Source organism: Cygnus olor, chromosome 1, assembly GCF_009769625.2.
Source record: "Cygnus olor isolate bCygOlo1 chromosome 1, bCygOlo1.pri.v2, whole genome shotgun sequence".
NCBI classification, from domain to species: Eukaryota; Metazoa; Chordata; class Aves; order Anseriformes; family Anatidae; genus Cygnus; species Cygnus olor.
Window position 1 is genome coordinate 115,813,324 of NC_049169.1, and position 19,839 is coordinate 115,833,162.

The window sequence follows — 19,839 nt, forward strand, 5'->3', positions numbered from 1 at the left end:
ACTCCCTCCCTCTGCAGTAGAAGCTCAGGTGGGTTTCTTGGCTTCAGGAAGATAATCTAAAATGAAGGGCTGAGAGATCCTGTGTCAAAACCTTCAGCAAGTACACCCTGTCTGTGGTGTTTACCCCTGGACTACTAGTCTTGTTATGCTAGCGCAGACGGGACCAGCCTGCAGATACTTTCTGCTCTTTTAGCTACCCTAAAACAAAAACTCATAGGTGCACATGCTACGAAAACAGGATGTCAGCTTTTGTCAGAAAAGATCACAAGAGGTTTGAGGTTTTTAATTTTTTTTTAGCTGCCTCTTTCTCTTTCTCTCTCTCTCTCTCATTTTCTTGCTCCTTCCTTCTCTTGCTCCCTCCTCCCCCCTCCCAATTTCTGTCAGCACTGAGCACAGTCAGAGGGAGAGCAGAGATGGCGGTGGCCGAGACGCAGCTGTATGCAAAGGTGGCCAACAAGCACAGGAGCAAAAGCCCCTCTGTACTCCTCGAGTCTCTCCTGGCCAAAGGATTCCCAGCTCACATCGCGTGAGTATTGCTTTCGGCTACCTTTGTACAGTACAAGGTGTTTATCTTAACAACCTGAAAGCAGACAGCAGAAAGCCTGTCACCTCTCAGGAGTGATGTCTCCACATGGGGATCAGGCTTATCTTGCTTTGAAGGCCTTGTAGAGCAACATGTATTGTTCCTATTGCTAAAACAGCCTGCTCTGGATCCATTTCTAAAAATACTGCGCATAGCAGAAGACACGCACCCTTCTGCATCTTGAGGTTGAGAGGCTTCGCAGTGAATTAAGAAGTCGATATCCGTAGTTCGTTCCTGGGATATATCCTTTCATTTTTTCCACTTACTGTTGTTATTACAAGGGAGCTACATGTGGATGTAACTTCTATCCAAAGTTTACTTCAGGCCTGGCAAAAATCTCTTGCTGAGTTGTGTCACTGGAGACTGTTTTAAAAGAGTAAGCTTATGTGATAAGATGCCACATAAGTCCGTCACTTTTTCTTTCTGTCCTCAATCAGGATCTTGTTCCAAAAGTATGTTCTACCTGGAAAATGTCAGGCATTATCCTTGGCAACTCCCTTAGAGGGGAGATAAACTGGTGGCAGCACTTACAACCAGGTTAGTTAAAAAGAAAGATGTTGGTCAGTCCTCCTCCAGGCATGGCACTAGTCAGACAGGGATGTTTTGCAGGGGATTTGCAAACTTTTGAAGGGCAAGTCTGGACACTATGGTTGCAGCCAGTTGTGCCACAGACTTATCAATGCTAGCTGTTCAGAAAATGAATCAATTTATTTAAATGTTAAAGGAACCCTCATACAAGCATTTGAAAAAGGAGACCAATATTTTTGTAGCCTCCATTTTGACTCTTAATTGAAAATTAAAGAAGTGGAACTGGCTCTATATGTAAGTGCTGTGTTGATTTTCTAGCATATTGTCTTTAAACATGATGGCACAGCTTACAGGGAAGCTGTGGGTTCTTTGTTCCTGGTTATACCCAGTGGAATTTTAGCTGTGGAGCTGAAAATCTGGCTCATCATTTCTTTAGTAGATACAGTAAGTTTGGTCACCCAAAGTAATGGCTAGTTTCACTTTTTTTTTTCCTTTTTTTTTTTTTTTCCCTGTATGTGGTGTTCTTTAAATCCTCTTCAAAAGACTTTCTGCTATTATTGACATGGTTTTGTGCTTTCCAGGTCAAAATCAAGAAACTGTGGACAAAGTGCAATGCAAGTCAACATAAATTAACAAAATGTTCAAAAGCACTTTGTTTCTTTTTTTATTTGTCTTTACTGACTTTAAGACATTCAAAATTTGGATGGCATTTTATAAAAGCTTTTAGCTCTCTCTTTAGTTCCTGGATTCAACCGTAAATGAAAGTACTGAAAAATTGTTCTTTTGTGATGTCCTGGCCTGAGAAAAATAGGGCTTGTTGGAAATATTATGAAACCTTTCATAATGTAGCAGCATGCAAAAGAAACATTTTCAGAAAGAACAAAAAATAAATACTTGAGGATCAAGCCTAGCATCAGATCAGAAAAATGGACCTCTCATGCTTAGACAGAACTGAACCATGCTAGCAGTTTTCTGCTTTAAGGAAGAGCCAGCTTATTCTCCCTGTAAAGATACCATTTTTAATACAGGTTTTCAAGGATTTATTCCTACTGTTTATCTGAAAGACTTTGGAATATACAGAATTTATCTTAAGCATTATCTTTCAAATGTTCATCTTGGAAGCACAGGATGTTTAGTTACAACCTAATGTTCTGCTTATAGTGAGGGCTGAATAAACCCTGTTGCAAAGTACCTACAACCAGCTCATATGATGGAATGCAAGGCAAGAATAGGCACAGAGGGGAGTACGAGGGAGCAAGATGTTGCTGAGCATCATGACAGGCTGTGGTCTCAGGTCACCATTTGTCTTATTACTTTTATGATTGTGCAGGCCCTATGGTAAAGAAAAGCTGAAGTCAAGCTCTGTTTGCAAAGTCAAGCTCTTTCAAAAGTGCTCGTTCCTGAATGGGAGGAGCAGCACGGCATGAAGTGATAAAACACTTGCACTGAGGTGTAGCAAGTGGGTGACAAAGGCTGGCATCACCAGCAGAGCAGGAAAGGCTGTGTGGGGAGCACAACAAAAACACCAAACATTTGTATTTGATGTGGTGGAGAAAGGAGAGTCAGTAGAGTAGCAGAAGTGCAGGTGCTACTTAAATACTGGGGATCCTTCAGCTTCCAAAAACTTACCATTAGGCACAAAAACTTGTTCATATGAAGAACATAGTTGTCATTTTGAAAGATCTAAGGAGAAAAGGAAATGTAAATCAAATTTGATCCCAGAGAATGACAGTTGCGTAAGTGAGAGAAAACTGAGACATTGTCCCTTATCTTAGACTGAACTGTTGGCTTAGGTCTCACTCTCTTCTGGGCTACAGAAATCCTCAATCTAGATTTTCAAACCCCAATGTAAGTATGTTTTGCTTTGGTTGTATGTGTGGACATGAGCCTGGCATTTGAATCTGGGCTTATCATTAATAAAAACCTTATCCCATGAGCAGAGCAAACACTGCTCTTACAGTATGTGGAGGGATGGCTTACCCAAAGCTAAGGAAATCCACGTAATGAGTAGGACTACTGAGGAAACATCTCCAGAATATATCCTGTGGACATTGTGTGGACAGATTACCATTCTTCAAGGCATTAAAGACTTGCAGTGGAACAATTTGTCTGGAGGACTTCAAGAACATTGACATTTGCCAGGAATAACCTAATCATTATAAGTCCTGTCTGTGCTGGAAAAGAGACTCAGTGACCAGAGCATGTCCATTCTTCTTTATTTTCTAGAAGTCATAGGAAACAAAGTTTAATGTATTCTGTTATTCTGATGAATCTATTTTTTCTTCTAGGCAAAAAGCCTTGGCTGCTACTGGTCAAAAGACAATAGAAGAAGCTGCAAAATGGTAAGCACCAGTGATTTCTACGGTGTGCTTTCACATTAAAACTGACTAAAAACACTTGTTCACATGCTGATTCTGTCACTCAATTTAAAGTTAGCTGCTGTTAAAAACCCTGCATATGAGGTGGGCGTTTTTTGTTTGTTTGTTTTTTCATTTTAATTCATGCAAAGAAAGAAATAATTTTATTTGTGCATATTCTGAGAAGCAAGGTTATTTGCAGAAAGCCTGAGGTAAATCAAGAGCTGGGTAGCAAAGGGCAGTCTTGGGCACAAGCAGCTATTTTTCCCACAGTGACGTTTCATGGGACCTGTTGCTCTGGACAGACATTTGTCCTCAGTTTAACCTCCTGCTTAATTTTCAACTTGGCTGCCAAGTTCTGCTCATTGCAAAGGGACCACAGGCTCCTTGACTGGGGGAATGCATTGGGGCATGTCCAGGAAGGCACGCAGAGATGCACCAGGGTAAATGTCTGTCTTGGCACAGCACTCAAAGCTTGTGGGACTTCCTGGTGTGCACCCTTGGGCAACAGGTACGGGATCATAGGGTAAGACCTGTCCTCTCCATCCCTAAGGAAAGGAGGAAGGAAACAAGGAAAAATATCTGTAAAAGAGCGGCTGCAGTTACAAAGCCATGTAGTACCAATGTGGGGTTAAATGGCAATGACTGAAGGCAAACAGACCATATTCTTCCCTTGAGAAAGTGTCATTACAAAATAAGCTGAAAGGCTGATGGTCAGAGGGAGGTACCATTAGAGCCATAATCACTTGTTAGCCTTGACGACCCCCCTTCAAGTTTTTTCATTTGTCCGTACCGAGACTCCCACAGAGTGGTCACTCTGTTATCAGAATGTTGATAATTCACTTTTTTGTTTTAATCCATTCTCAAATACAAGCTAATCTTTCCTGGGTTTTGTCTTCCTTTTTGGGAGGAGGTTTTTTTTTTGGGGGGGGTTTGGTTTTTTTTTAGGTTGGTTGGTTTGATTGCTTTGTTTTTGAAAGCTAGACAGAATATTTCAGAGTAATATGTTCTTCCCAAAGCTTTGTCAAGGATGCCACCAGGCTTTCTGAAATTCACCCCCACTCCCAAAGCTGTGAAGCCAAACACAGAGCATGTGCAGAACAAGGTGGCGTATATCATCACCTGGGATACAAGCTTCTGATCTTTGCCTGTGCATTTCTGATTTGTCTTGTTTACTGTTGTTAGGTCCGAACCAATATGCCAGATCTTTTTGAGTATTCTTTTAATCTTTGATTATTTTTCATTTTGTCATCTTTCTACCCGCTGACTCTTTTTCCTCCTCCAGTCCTCTGTTTGCAGTCATGAAAAAGGGGGAGAAATAATCCTAAAAACCTAAAAATCTTTTTTTTTTCTTTCTTTTGCTTTCAGACATTGAAAGAATTGAAGGTACTTAATAAAATGCAGAGTACACACACACACACAAAAGGCTGAAGAAAAACAAAACAGTAAAGGCCTTTACAGCTCCATTGGTTAGTATATGAGAGAAATATTATAAGCAGCTTTCATTTTAGCTTTTCATTTGTAAGAAAGTACCAACTTTGTATTTCCTTTTTCTAGTTTCTACTATGGATGTCTTCAGCCAAGGAAAGAAAAATAAGCGGTGCATATGCTTACACTGTGTATTTTGATTTCAGGTTGCACTCTCACTGCAACGATCCCTCTTTGGATGACCCAATCCCTCAGGAGTATGCTCTTTACTTGTGTCCCACCGGCTGCTTCTATAACCGCCTGCAGGAGTTTTGGAAAGAGAGCAAGCGCCAGTGCGGGAAAAACAGAGCCCATGAGATTTTCCCTCACGTCACTCTCTGTGACTTCTTCACGGTAAGGCACAAAAAGTGTGCAAGGGTCAAACTGACCACTGGTGAAACCGGACCACCTGGTGTTCTTTTACACTAGAACAACTCCATGGTAGTCAAGCTGACGTGACTCACATCCAGGGTGAGGAGCCCTGGCACAGGCTGCCCAGAGAGCTGTGGGGTCTCCTCTGTGGGGATCTCCAAAAGCCGCCTGGGCACGGCCCTGGGCAGCCTGCTCTGGGTGGCCCTGCTTGGGCAGGGCTTGGAGCAGGTGGCCTCCAGGGGTCCCTTCCCACCTCACCCACCCTGTGATCCTGTGATCCCATGGTCTGTGATGTTAAACCTTCCTGCCTAGGGTGACAGTGGCTGTGTTCAGACAACTGTGCAGCAGGGACAGAGTTAGCACTGGATGTAGACAGCTTTAATATTAGGTCTATGGTAATCTCATGGAAACTCCTGCCTCCCCAGTGAGCCCCAGCCAGTAGGCCATAGCTATGGTGGGGTGAGCCAGCTTTTACACTTTCTGTGGAAGCTTGGCCATTGTGAAAAAGACAGAAGCAGAATGCACAGGGATAGAAGGAGCATAGATTGGAGACATGGAGTATAATCTGGCAGTGCAATTGAGTCATTTTCTCAATAATTTTACATGGAAATTAGGCTCCTGACCTGGACTCCTGGTTAGTTATTTTCTGCTTCTGGATGCTCCTGTCCTCCTAGGTGGTCTTCTGAATGCTGAGTAACCCTTCAGCGAACATCTCAGTAAGGCTGCTTCCCCTGTGGGAGTGAATGTGCCAGTATCGGCAATGACCAGCAAAGAGTCACTGGTCTGGACAAACTCTGGAGCTACCTGGAATCCAGTTTTTGCATGTTGTTGATGCTGAACATGAACATCAGCTTCATCTGAGATGCACTGAAAAAGAGATGAGATAGAGCAGCTGCACAAAATTATTATGTTAATTGTTTTTCATGCTAAACCGTGCTGCTAAGCATAGACAGTGAAAATACAAGTATTTTGCTGCAAAATACTGAATAGCACAGTATCCTGCGGCCATTAGTCACAATTATAAAGAGTAAAATCCATTAATTAACAATGAATGCCATGCTCTTGAAAAGTGGCAAGTTAAAAGGCCTGACCCTGGAAGAGATGACTGAATTGTATCCTCCACCTCGCGCACCTCAGCCCTGTTTCAGGTAGCATATTTCTAGGGATAAATGCACTCTCCAGTGCTATTCTCTGTTCCTCAGCTGTCAGCAAGAGCTGACCTGGGTGCTTCACACGTAGAAAGAGACCCACTGACCTGGCTCCCACCTCCCCCTCCAAGCCCAGCCTCTCCTGTTTCCTGATGCCCCACGTTTCTTGCATCGCATGGACTTGTCAGCCTCGGAGGAGCACAGCACTTACCCTGGGTGCAGGCTCCCACCCGCCCCTGTCCCGCCCAGCCCAGCCTGCTGGTGCCCTCTCAGTGCATCCCTCCTCACCTCGCCTGAGCCTCACCAAGCACTGGGTCTATAGCCTGAGAAATACTTGAGAGAGAAAGACTGTCTAAGCAGGAGGAGGTGGTGTTTTGTAGCTCCTTTCTTCTCTTCTGCAGCTTGACCCAGTGCAAAAGCCAAATGGGGCAAATAGCACTGCTATGGAGAGTAAAACAGCGTGGAAAGGAAGCATCATTAATGTCTGTGCTTTTGGCTGGATGGCAAAATTCCATTTTTATCTATCCACTTCTTAAATTGCTTAATTGCCACTTTTTGTCAAAGCGTGGCTTTGTACAATCCTTTAATTTGCTGTGATTAGAGCATTAAAGATCATAATTACAAAGATTCCTAATTAACTTTCCTGTGTATGTTGCTCAGCATCTGAGATGTTAAAGTTTTAACCAGAGTGAGTCCAGCTAAGGACTGTAGGATAACAATAATACAAATTCTTACTTAGAATTGAAAAGAGACATCATGATCCCTGCCTCATTTCAGATTGGTTAGTGCGCACCTGTCAGTCGGTAAAATCTTTTGGTTCTTTTCTACCCTGGCTAGATACAAATAAAGGTAAAAGATCCCATCTCCTATTATAGCACCAGGTTATTGTGCTGCCCAAGCTGACTGATATGAATGATTTTAATACCAGGAATTTCAGGCAAGTTTGTAAGTGTGTTGTCTTTCTCGGGAAATAATGCCTATCCTGTTTTCTGGTGTTACTGTACGAGACAGGCTACCAGAGTGGCTGTTGGTCTGGTGGGTGAAAGATGCTCCTCCTCTGTTTTCTTTCAGTGCGAAGACCAGAAAGTGGAGTTACTGTACGACATCTTAAAGCAAATCGTCAACAACTTTTCACAAAAATTTCCGCAAACTATTTCCCTATCACTACATTCATCCACCAGCTACCTTGGTTTCTTTATCAGTGACAGCCACGCAAATATCCTCAAAGAGATTGCTGTGGCCTTCTCTTCAGAGGCTTCAGCCCTGGCAGGTAGGATCAACATCGGAGGGAAAATGGGTGGCTTGTCACACAAATGCTTAGACATGACACTGAAACCAACTCCTGTGTCTCCGCAGCAGCCTAGCAGATGTTTTACTGCAACTTTCCTCCTACAGATTCAAAAATAACTTGGCATGGGGAGACTGTTGTAGACTCTGAAGATACAATGCTTTTCGCTAGAAGGTTTCGTTTTAGCTGAACTCAGTGGGCAAGAAAAAAGAAAAACGCTAAAAGCTTGTATAAATTCCTTCTTCTTTAAGAAATCTAGTCAAAGGTTTTACTTGGTTTGACTTTCTTTTCATGATCCACACGCTGAAGTATTTGGCTGTGTAACTAGAGAGACCGTTGATCGGGATGTCCAAGACAAGCAAGGATTTAATCCTCCCTATCTCAAGACCTACATACCCATCTTTTCTTCACCACAGACCAGTGTCATGATTGCGAGGGGACAGAAGAAAAAGAGAAAAAATGTGTCTGGAGGAAACAAGCCAAATCCTAATTATGCTTACTTTTCCATCTCACATGCAGCCTTGGGAAGACAGCAGGCTGTCTTGGGGATGTTCAACTTTCTGTGGCCAGGCTGAGAAGGAAGGCAGAAATGAAAATGCAAAGAAATGCAGCCTGGCAGGCCTGGGTTTTCCCTAGTGCTCACATAAGTCCTTCTCCTCCTGAAACTGAGTCACCCATCTCCTTTCAGTGGTTATGTGCCAGCTGGGGATCTCCCGCACCCCCAGATTTTTTCATCCGAAGCATAGCAAGGGCAAACAAATATTTTACACTCATATCACCAGTGGGTGAAGTGCCTTGTACGTTAGCAGTTGTCAAGGTAACAAATTAAATAAGGAAATAGAAAAATATATTTAAAATCAGGCCTGCAACACTAAAGAAGGAAGACCTAAAGAAAAGAAGTAAAGCCCTAGGAGCAGGCACGTACTTCCAGACACTGGTGCAATGAGCACTATAGAAATTTTCCAAACAACACTGAGAAACTGCATCTTCAGTGGAGACTGAAGGGATGATGCCCCAGAATAGCTTGGTCTGGGAGAACAGAATTTGATACATCTTAGACTGGGAAAGGAAATCAGACATTTTGTTTTGTTTTGTTTTCTTTTCTTTTTTTCTCACAGCTGAAGCTAAGGGGCAAATCCAGTCCAGATTTCTGATTTATTTTGGCATTATTAAACCCATGACATCCAACAAAACAATGATTCAGTAAAATTACGATCTACTCTACTACTAATTACTAAGATATTTCCTGTATAATACAAAGCATGTAGGATAAAACAAGAAGAGGAGCTTTCCTTTACTTCTGTGTTGTGATATGAAGCTGATTGCTTTATTCCTAGATTGCCATGTGAAGCCCTGCCTAAAGCAGCTCCACCTTACCTTGGCTCACAAGTTCTGTCCTCACCACCAGAAGACTTTGGAGCAACTAGCCAAATGCATTAACCCGGGGGAGACCTGCCAGTGGGTAGCAGCTCTCTATTCAAGAGACATGCGTTTTGTGCATTACCAGGTACTGTCATCAGATTTATTTAATTTTCCGAGTCTGTGGTTAGAATATTTCCTACACTTATTTTGTTTTTGTTTTTTTTTTTTCTTTTTCCATGAAGAAGTCAGTACATGCACAGTACAGTCCTTCAAAATGCATGGTTGTTTCAAGTACTTCTTTGGACTGAAAAACTGTACTCTTGAGTCTGTAGGAGATATGTTTATGGTTACCTGCTTGACCTGCATGTCAGCAAGATCTAATTCCAAACTCCAGCAGAAGAACTCATCTTACAATTAGTTATGAGAAAAAAAAAGAGACTGGAAGTGATGACTTTTGAACAGTTGCTAGGATTTGTCAGATCACAGCTCTGCAGTAAAATTTTATTCAGCAGAATTAGTTTTCTTGATTGTTGTACCATGAGCAGGGCACAGTTGTCCCTGATGATCTTCGGCTTAACAGACTCCAAGTTAAAAATAGTCAATATTTTTCTGGTTTTCATTTCCAAATTTAAACTACGGAATGATAAACCGTTGGTATTTTTCAATCAGATCAGTGTTTCGTTTTATTTCAAGTCTCATATTGGGTTTTGGTCACACTCAGGAGAGCTGCAAATAATCCCCAAAATAGCTGATAAAGATTTTGCTATGCCTGCTTTCAAATAAGCCTATACTAGTTACAGGAAAAAAGCAATTTTATGAATACCAAGTGCCTATTTTTACACGCACTCCATACGCATTTTTATGTATCTGCTGAAAGAGCAAGCTGCAGCACAGGAAATGGTGCTGGCGGCTGTGTCCAGTGAAGGGTTGAGCACATATCCCCCATTTGCTGCCACCCCTGCAACAGCCAGCTCCACCCTGACCCAGCTCTGTCCTTCCCCAGACGCTGAGGGCCCTCTTCCAGTACAAGCCCCAGAACATTGACGAGCTCATGATGAATGCCGGGGACTTCATCTACGTCGACCCAACGCAGCAGTCCGATGTCAGCGAAGGCTGGGTCATCGGGACCTCGCACCGTACCGGCTGCAGGGGTTTTCTTCCTGAAAACTACACAGAGAGAGCCAATGAGTCAGACACATGGGTTAAGCACAGGTTGGTTGCGATCCTCTCCACAGGTGCTGGGGCTTCATGGGTGCTGCTTGCTTTGTGTAGCTGGGTCTCCTCCTCACTGCCAGCTGTGGGCTGCCAGGAGAGAGCTGGAGGTGGGGTGGAATGGGGATAGCAGAGGGGGTCCTCAGGGTCTGGTTGGGAAGATGAGATTTCTGAACGGAAAGGGATAGGACATGCACCCATGGAAACCCAGAGTCCAGCTGCTCAAAGGATGGCCTCTGTCTGCTCTCGGATAACCTGAATATCCTAATGAATTTTAAAAGTCCACATTCTTTGGAGTAGACTGGGCCTTCAGCATGGCTTCCAGCTTTCTTTTTTTTTTTTTCTTTCTTCTTTCACATCTTTTCAAGAGGTTGCAAAGCTAACTTGAAATGAAACCACGCGAATGTTACTCTACCACCATGCTCCCACCCTTGCCTTCTCAATTCAACCTGTATCAGCAGGCATCTGCCTGGCTTCCTGCACTTTGCTCTGCAGCTGACAGCGTGGCTGATGCTACTTGTAGATTAGAGCTAGTTTTTCGGAGCAGGAGGTGTAGGTGCGGTCCTTGCTGAGCTCTCAGAGGCAGAGAGGAGGTGAACAGGTAGTGTTTCCTGCTTGAAGCTCACACTTCAGAAGGGTTACACCCAATACATGCCAACAGTTTTTATTATTTTAGCCGCATTTTTACCAGACAGACTATAACTCAAGAGCAAAGTGGTAATCTAGAATGCATGTCTGTGAAAAATATTGAGCGGAATATGCATTGTGGCTGTCATGCCTGTGGACAAAACTGTGACTTAAAAATCCCTTCTTTTTTTTTTGTGTGTGCCCATATGTTTGTTTGTGTGTGTATTTGTGTGTGTTGCTTCTGCCTTTTCTACAGGGAATATCCTTTTGTACCAGGTTCAAAATTTGTCACCCAATCTGCAAATGAACCTAATGTAAAGCTGAACGGAGAGGTCCATAATCCTGTTACATCAAGGAGTGTAACCAATATTCTTTCACTTCAGGTAATTTTTTTTTTTTCTTATCTTTGCCATGTAGTTGTGCAGATATGCTATTAAGTAAAGCCATTTATAAAATTTAATAGTATCTTCCTGGTTCTCCTTAATATTTTCATATCATGTTGTAATACATATATATAATATTGCAAATTTAAAATTAAAAATTAAATTAAATATGCATACACTCACACTGTACATTATAATATCTCATATACATTTTGTAGTATATACAATGTGGTATTACCATTGCCTTCTTTCATAAAACTCTGTTGCTGCCATAGTAGCCCAGCACACGAATTTTCTGTGCACAGATGCACAACACAGGCTGTGCAGAGGTATGGTGACAAGACTGACAAGTAAGGTGCAGACACATCTTCCCCTGTCTTTCAAATGGTTTCATTGCAGAGTAACTAGAGCAGTATCAGGCTCATTGCTCATTGTTACTTTTATGCCCAAATTCTACAGATGGCACGCTGGTGGTTTATGTACTCATGGATACACTTAGCACATGTAAATGTTTCATCTTCTTTAATGTTTTAGGTACATAGCTAATGCAAATAACTGCACAGACCTGTAGAAAGAACAGCTACCTGAACAAGTTAGCAGCACTGGGATTATGTTTTTGTCCCAATTTCAAAGCTGATGTATCAACTTTTCCCAGGTTTCCCAAACAGTTCCTGGTAGGAAGAGCAAAATCGAGAGGAACTCTGGCTTTTCCCTACAGCATGTTTGCTGCTACACTGCCTTATTAGCTCTGACTTTCAGGGTGGCCAAGACAGTCCTTTCCATCACAGACCTTTCCTGACATGCTGCAGAGACCTCTTTGGTCTTGCTGGTCCTGCTGAGAGTGTTCTCCCCGTGCTGGAGGATAAGCCCAGGTTCCTTTGTGTTAATGTCAGAGAAACTTGAGAGCACCCTGAGGGAACTTCCATCCTGGGGACCCCCAGGACAACTGTGCATACGGCTGTTAGACAGACACTTCTGCAAGAGCCACGTCCTCCCACCAGCTCTCGAGTGCTCTTGGCCCCCTTATCTCAGATCTGTGGCAGAGGCACTGCTTTGCCTGAGGAACACTTTTTGCAGATGTGCACGTCTTCAGTCTAGGAGCTTCCCCAGCCTCTGAGCTCCCCCCAAACAGAAAAAGAAAGACCACAAAACCTTAGTTTTAAACTCTGACCTCATGGCGGTTGATTAGTGCCTTATGGCAGAAATGCAGTAGTGTTTAGCAAGATACATATATCTCATACCACTTCTTAAGAATTCCCTTCTCTGCTAATGAAGATACACATCACTAAACTCTGTGTTGCAGCAGTAATGCTGCGAGGGGTTGCTGTTGAAAAAGATTTAAAGCCTTTGAGCTGTTCCTCTTTATCTTTAAATCTCTATCTATGTTCATTGTAAACTAACCCCAAAACAATTAGAATGTAATTGTAGTTCCATGCGCACTGAGGAGAAATGTGGCCTTACAGGAGATCTGGGTTCACTGCTAACTTGACCACACGCTGTCAGAAAAGTGTGAAACTGGTATTTTCAGTAGGAAAGGAAACACTTAAACCACTTAGCTAATTTCCCTCTTTTGTTTATACCAACTACACAATATAAACTAGAATTATAATCCCTTCCCACACTGGAATTAAAAGATTTAGCAGCACTACCTTCCACTAGTGTAAACAGAGAGTTAAAACCTAACATGAAGATCAGGGATATTCTTCATTTGCCTTCAACAGAGAGCCAGTCAGGGTTACTATTTTCATAAAAAAGTATGTTTTAACAATTCCATTCTCTCCCCTTTCTGTGTTTGTTATAAACCTCTTAGGACAGCACTGCTGTTCCTTGCCCTGTTGGGCAGCATCCAGGAATCCAGACTTTTCATGCAGGTTATATATAATGTAACAGAAAGCAATTTTTATACAGCTTTCTCAGAATGCCACTCTGCGAAGAGGTGTGCTGGTGATGCGCCATGGGGAAAGAGTTGATCAGGTCTTTGGGAAATCTTGGCTTCAACAGTGCTTAACTGCAGATGGTGAGTAAGATAATGGGAGGATCTTAGCAAATCTGAACTAAATTTACCGAGTAATGGGTACAAAATTTCAGTCTCCTAGGTGTGGATGTAAATGCTGACGCAAAAGAGTGACTAACATTGCACAGCCAGGCACAACATGGCTTTGACCTGTATTTCATAATGTCCTACTGATTCATATGTCTCACTGGGGGATGCACAGAGCATGAAATCTCTACCACTAATCACTCAGTTGAACCATGTGGTGTTTATCAGATCCCTTCACATTTCTGTGCTCGACTCAGTGTCAATGATCTGTTGATACAGTACATCCCTAGCCAAACTTGCAGAGGAAGAGCAAGAGCAAACCATGGTGGAAATGACACATCAACACAGAACTAAATGAAAAGTTGAATTTCCTGGCACTCTCTCTGTCGCTGTCAAAAAAATGTTTGTGGTGGAGAAAACCAACCTAGAGCAGGGAAGTATGTATTGGGAGGAAGAAGGGGAACAAGAAGGAGGGGTTGTTCAGAAGGAAACTTTATGTTGACAGACTCCTTCATTATGCTGGAGATCGTCTATATTATATGTGTGAAACTCATACTAGATAATGAGGCCAGTACCTTCCAGCTTCAAAATCGATTCATTGGTTTCATTTTTCTTCAATGGAAATGTTTTTGGCAATGGCAAAAGAATATTGATAGTGGATTTTTTTTTCATTTGGGTCCCACAAAGCCAAATTCTCATGACTCTCATGACTTCTTGTCCTCTTTCTTCTCCACTCCCTTCTTTATCTCCTTCAGAGCTTGCATAAGAGGTGCTCTTTTGTTAGGACAGGTGGTTTCCCAAGTCAGTGTTGTGACCTTAAAACATGTTCTCTTTAAGGTAATAGTAGTCTCTGGGGGTTTTCATCAGTGAGACGCTATGTCCGTACTGCTGAACTGATCCTGTATGCATTAAAGTTCAGGCCCTGACCCATGATCCCCCACATCACTTGGCTATTAGCTCTCTCCTCGGCATGGTCTTGGTTGATGGCAACTTCCCCTCACCCCCAGATTCTCGGCAAGTTTTGGAGAGAGCAAAGACCAGGACCCATTCTCAGTGTTCAGTGTGGGTGTTGGAGGTAGAGGGAAGGGAGATTAGCTCTTCAGGCAGGTGCCCTGCTGCATCATTTGCCCTCGTGGCCAGAGAAGGGGCCCCGGCCTGTTCTATTTGCCAGCAGAGGTGTAACTCTGGGCTGAGAATTCAAAAGAAATAGAGCCATTACAACGAAATGCAGACTGTATGTACAGCTGCTGCCTCCCTCATACCACAGTAAAATGTTCCACCTCGTTTCAGGAAAATACTACAGAGCAGACCTCAACTTTCCTCCCACCCTACCAAAACGGAAAGACAGCATGAAGCATTTTGAGCAAGATCCTCCTTTATCTTGCTGTGGTATTTTCCAGTCAAGACTTATAGGTAAGGTGGATAATATCTGAAAGCAAATGTAAGGTTTTGGGAAGCAGGCTTTTTTATCATCTGACAAAGCTCATATTGGCTTTGTAGCAGAAATACTTCCTAGCAGCACTCCTTTTGGTAACATCTTCTTTTTTGCCATCTTCTTGATGGGCAACCGCTGCAAGATCTTGTTGAATAGTAAAATGAGGCTAGTAGAATAATAAAATAACAAGGCTGGTTGCTCATCTTGGAGATTCAGACTGCTAGTTCCTGGCAAAGAAATTTAAAAGAAAGAAACTGCAGCACTAGCTGTGTCCTGCTTCAAGTCTGCAAGGGACTAACGTCTTAGTTGTCACTGAGTGAAGGGGCTGGCTGGAGGACACAGCTTCATGGTCAGCAGATTGTGGTCATCTCATCACAGATAACTGCCAGGTGGCTGATATGGGTTAGTCTGACTCAGTTCACTCACCAGACGAAGTTGTTTCTGCTCCCTGAGCTTGCATGCCTGACTTTGACAAAGAAATCTGGTGCAAGTGCTTATCTCTGATGGTTCAGATACAAGGAGACCGCCAAATACCTAACTGCTATTTGCATGTTTGGAGTGCATCTGCTGTAATTGTCCTTCCTATGCTTGGTCCCAGCTGTTTTTTGCAGAAAATATTTTGCAGCAGTTTCTCATCTATGACGATTTGTAAAAGAGCACCTCACATTGCTGTTCCCACCAGGGGAAGCTCTGCTGGACCAGGAGGTGGCAGTCAGCTACATCTACTCGTCACCTGCCCTCCGCTGCGTACAGACAGCCCATCTCGTGCTTCAGGGTAAGGCAGAAAATCTGATCGCATGCTTTCGCCACTGTGAGAATGTCTTTGTCAAACTTCTTTGAAGTCTCTAGGATGAGCAATTGAGAAGATGTACAGCTCTGTGTTTATTTAATGTCGTATTTAATCAGGGAAGACAAGGCTTTTTTTCTGGCTGGTAATATAGGCAGCAATAAACCTGCTGCCAGGTGTATGATCTGAAGAGCTCTATCCTATTAACTCTAACCCTCTCTCTTTAAACTGATGTTATATGAAATGGAGGCATTTCACATAAATGGACTCTGATGTTATGTGAAATGGACGCATTTCACAACAGGTTGAAGTCAGCACTAGGAGCCACAAATCAAATTACCACTGGCAGCTCTTTCAGGAAACTTTCTGAGCTAAAAAGCAAATGTTCCCAGTGCTCTGAAGTATACCTATTTGAATCAGGGAACATGGCATTCTCCTCAAAAAGTTTGCCTTTGCAAGCCAAATGATTTTACTTGTTTAGGGACATGGTTTAGTGTAGACTTGGCAGTTCTAGGTTAATGGTTGGACTTGGTAATCTTAGAGGTCTTTTCCAACCTAAATGATTTTATGATTCTATGATACTTCCTTCATATTTTAGAACCTCTGTCCTTCCTCCTCTCCCATTCCCTCTGCTTCTCTTCTTCTTCCCTTTTCCTCACCTCTCCCCTTCAATAGGTCTGTTAAAGGTTCACAGATCATCATCTATACATCAGTAAGTGTGCATTTCTTCTGGGAACTCATGCCACTCAGTAACCTCTCTTGAGAATAATGAACAGAAGAATGCATCTTTTTAAATGAGAATTCAATTTCTGACACTGTAGGATGAATTATTGCCCCAAAGAGGTTCACTAAGCAAAATGTTATATAAAAAAGGATTTTTTTAAAAAATCCTTTAAAAAGTTTATTCAGATTGCAGCATTGTTGAGATTTTTTTTTTTCTGTTCTCTTCTGTACCTTGGAGGTCCTTACAATAGAGCTCCAGGAATAACAATAATGTAAGAAATTTTGGTGCCTTAGCATCTGTCAGACAAGAATATGTTGATTTCACTTGAACAACACGATCCTCTTTTGTTCAACAATAAGTAATTAATTTTAGTAACAAAAATATCACAGCAAAGAAGGCAGAATGTGCTGCCCAAATGTAACACTTTGAGTATACCTTTCTCTTTTTAAGGAAGACTTCTTTTTTTTTTTTCAGGGCTTAAATTAGACCAAAAAATCAAAATCAGGGTGGAACCAGGACTATTTGAATGGACCAAGTGGGAAGCAAGCAAAGGGATTCCCAACTTCATGACTCTAACAGAACTGACAGAGGCCTCCTACAAAATAGATACAAGTTACAGGTAACTGCTCCTTGTCTAGCTGATAGAGCTGGCTCTTTTTCTCCTGAGGTACCTCCTCGTTGCTTCATATGCCATAAACCATTATGGACATTGCAAAAAATGGGTCACGCTAATCAATTTCAAGCCTGCATGATCTGTTCTCATAGTAAGATACGCTGTTTGAGGTCTTATGGCAAGAATCAACTTTGCTGCTCTAACATGGAGTCACACAGGCATGTAGCATGTGCACACATAACAACGAGCAGGCTCTCAGGCACACATCTGCTGTTTGTGTATGGGATAAGCCCTGCTCTGATGTCACCTTCAATTCTACCACTGAGTTGAGAGGGATGACTCCAACACAAGCCAGCTGTCCTCCTGGTTTTGGGGGCAGGCAGGATAACAGCGCTTCACTACAATGAGTGTTCATGCCACATTCTGTTGGGGAGGGGAGTGTTATGTTTTGACTTGCTCAAAGAGAAACACTGTGCTCAGAAAGGATTTTTTGGGGCCCCCACAGCTCGGGGAGGGGAGTGATGCCACCGCTGAGCACTCACAAACCACAGTGGAGCAGGAAATGATCAGCCTCCAGTTCAGCCCAGCTCCGCGCCCTGCTCTCACTCAGGCTGCTCCGTACGTGCAGTGCGCAGCCCGCTCCAGGAAATTGCTCAGCTAATAAAAGTTCGTGTCTGGGTTTTCTCACAAGTATAAGAAAGGAAACTTCTCAGCTCTTAATGTGTATCTTGCAATTAAGTGAGCATCTTCATTTGAAATTGCATAATGGAATAAAATTCTTAATTTTCTTGTGTCAATGTACATTATGGTGTATTTTACCACCAACAGACCATTTTCCCTATTTTTTTCAATACATAATCAATTGCCTCAAACTTCCACAGAGCAAAGGGTGCAACTGTAGAGCAGTAGAAATTGCAGAGGAAAGCTCTGAAGCAGTGCTAACTGCAGCCTTCAGGCCCCTTGCAGCTCACTCAGGTCCAGGCAAAAACAGAGCAGATGAGCTGTAAAATTGCACATATTGTGCTGCTTTTTTCCTGTCACATACAGGGTTCAAAATCCTCGGGTTTCAGGGGGTGGCTTTACCATGCTCAACCACTGCAAGGGACAGCAATCAGTTGGGTCAAGTCTTGGGTTGTTCCCTGTCAGTGGACTTAACCTGGCCAGAATTAATATTAGTTATGATTAACAATATAGTAGGAGCCTGCCACCTGGTTTTACCACTTATTTTCTAGTTCTGCAGTTTGTGCTGACGGAATGTACTGAGGACTCACCTGTAAAAGTACACTACAATACCAAGCCCTACGACAATATATTAATCTAATCTCACTCCTGCCTATTCACTGAATAAGGAGACTATCAAATCGGTGGGGCAGTTGTTTGTAGAAAGAAATGAACACCCTGGAAGGCCAGCAGGGCCTCTCACCACCAGGAATTTGGCCTTCCCAGCTGCCTACCCTTGGCACCACTGGCCACCACGCATCAGGACACCGCAGGCTCTTCCCCCTCCTCCCAAGGATGGACACAGCTGGGGTCATGGAGGCTGCTGAGGGGCCTTGGGATGTGTCTGGGCAGGATACGTGGTGTTTATCATGTTTCTAACATGGTGTTATACTTAGGCATGGTGCATTGTGATTTACATCCTTGGAAACATACTATTTTTTAATTCTAGCAGTGAGAGCCTTTACTATGCATTTGTCCAGCTGATATTGATATGCCTTGTCCATTGTTGATTTTGGTTTGATTTGCTTACTAAGGAGGCTAACACTGAGGGACCAGCTCTTGGCAGCGTTCATGTCATCAGCATCTTGGTTTGAACCCAGTCAGGATGGCTGGAGCTGGACCACTCCGTGTGCCTGCACCCACACAGGGACAGTGGTCCTTACCAACAGAACTGCTCAAAGCACAAGCTTTTCTTAGGCATGAAATTTTTAACAGCATCCACTGTAAACTACAGGTTTAATTAAAGCACAGTTTTCCCCGCATCTGGTGCTTTATGCACTACAAGGTGTGAGATTTAATGTAAATTATTGTGGGGGAAGCTAATGCAAGCTGAGGTATCAGCATGCCAGCCAAGTCAGTGGATAAACCCAGATTCTTTTAACGAAGTGCTTCTTCTCTAATATACTCATTCAGTAGTGCTAACAGTGCCCAAGTATTCATCTAGATTAACATACATTTGTGATTTTATTGTTAGAAGCAACATACCACTCTCTTCTCTGGTGCCATCAGAAAGTTATGAAGACTATGTAAGCAGAAGCTCTGCAGCTATAAAACAGATCGTCACTGCTTGCCCCAACAAAGGTAAAGGTTTCAGATCTTTGTATATTCTATTAGACACTTTCAATACCAGGAACAGGCAGAGATTTGCCAACAGAAACACGTTTATCATGGGTAGTTTGTATTGCACAAAGTTCAAGGTAGACTTGTAGTTCTTGGCCTCATCTATACTAAATCAAAATAGATTCAGTTTATGGGATAGGGAAAAAAAGGAAAATTAAACAGAAGACTGCTAAATTGCAAGAGTATATACTTTGCATGGTCATTCTACATCAGGATGCAGTTCAGCATAAGATAATCTATTTTTTCTGGAGATCTGTTAGGAAATGCATTTTCTCACTAGCTGGCATGTCTACAACACGTTAGACTTTTTCTGACCAGCACAGTACACCTTGCCACGTTGCCAAAGATGCCTGCAAAGTCAAACAGCCCCAAAACAACCTTACGCCATCAGCATGGCAACCTGACAGTGCTGCAACCCCCTTACTACTTTTCTTTGCTTACTGTGGCGTACCAGGTGTCATCCTCATCGTGGGCCATGGCTCCTCCTTGGCATCTTTCACCCGACCTCTGATAGGGCTCCCTGCCAAAGACAGCAGCGACTTTGCCCAGGTGGTCCGAAAGGTGAGAAGCCT

General features: G+C 42.8%; 1 protein-coding gene across 1 annotated transcript in view; it reads left to right on the plus strand.

Annotated features, from left to right (window-relative positions):
• The first annotated feature begins 301 nt into the window (after window positions 1–301).
• Window positions 302–19,839, plus strand: part of UBASH3A (ubiquitin associated and SH3 domain containing A) — a 28,688-nt gene continuing 9,150 nt past the window's right edge. The window contains exons 1-13 of the mRNA XM_040545388.1: window positions 302–526; window positions 3,400–3,453; window positions 5,103–5,289; window positions 7,527–7,725; window positions 9,081–9,250; window positions 10,109–10,317; window positions 11,201–11,327; window positions 13,236–13,344; window positions 14,659–14,781; window positions 15,486–15,578; window positions 16,789–16,933; window positions 19,122–19,228; window positions 19,722–19,828. Coding sequence (XP_040401322.1) covers window positions 414–526; window positions 3,400–3,453; window positions 5,103–5,289; window positions 7,527–7,725; window positions 9,081–9,250; window positions 10,109–10,317; window positions 11,201–11,327; window positions 13,236–13,344; window positions 14,659–14,781; window positions 15,486–15,578; window positions 16,789–16,933; window positions 19,122–19,228; window positions 19,722–19,828 — 1,743 coding nt within the window. The 5' untranslated portion in view covers window positions 302–413. The remainder of the gene's footprint in view (window positions 527–3,399; window positions 3,454–5,102; window positions 5,290–7,526; window positions 7,726–9,080; window positions 9,251–10,108; window positions 10,318–11,200; window positions 11,328–13,235; window positions 13,345–14,658; window positions 14,782–15,485; window positions 15,579–16,788; window positions 16,934–19,121; window positions 19,229–19,721; window positions 19,829–19,839) is intronic.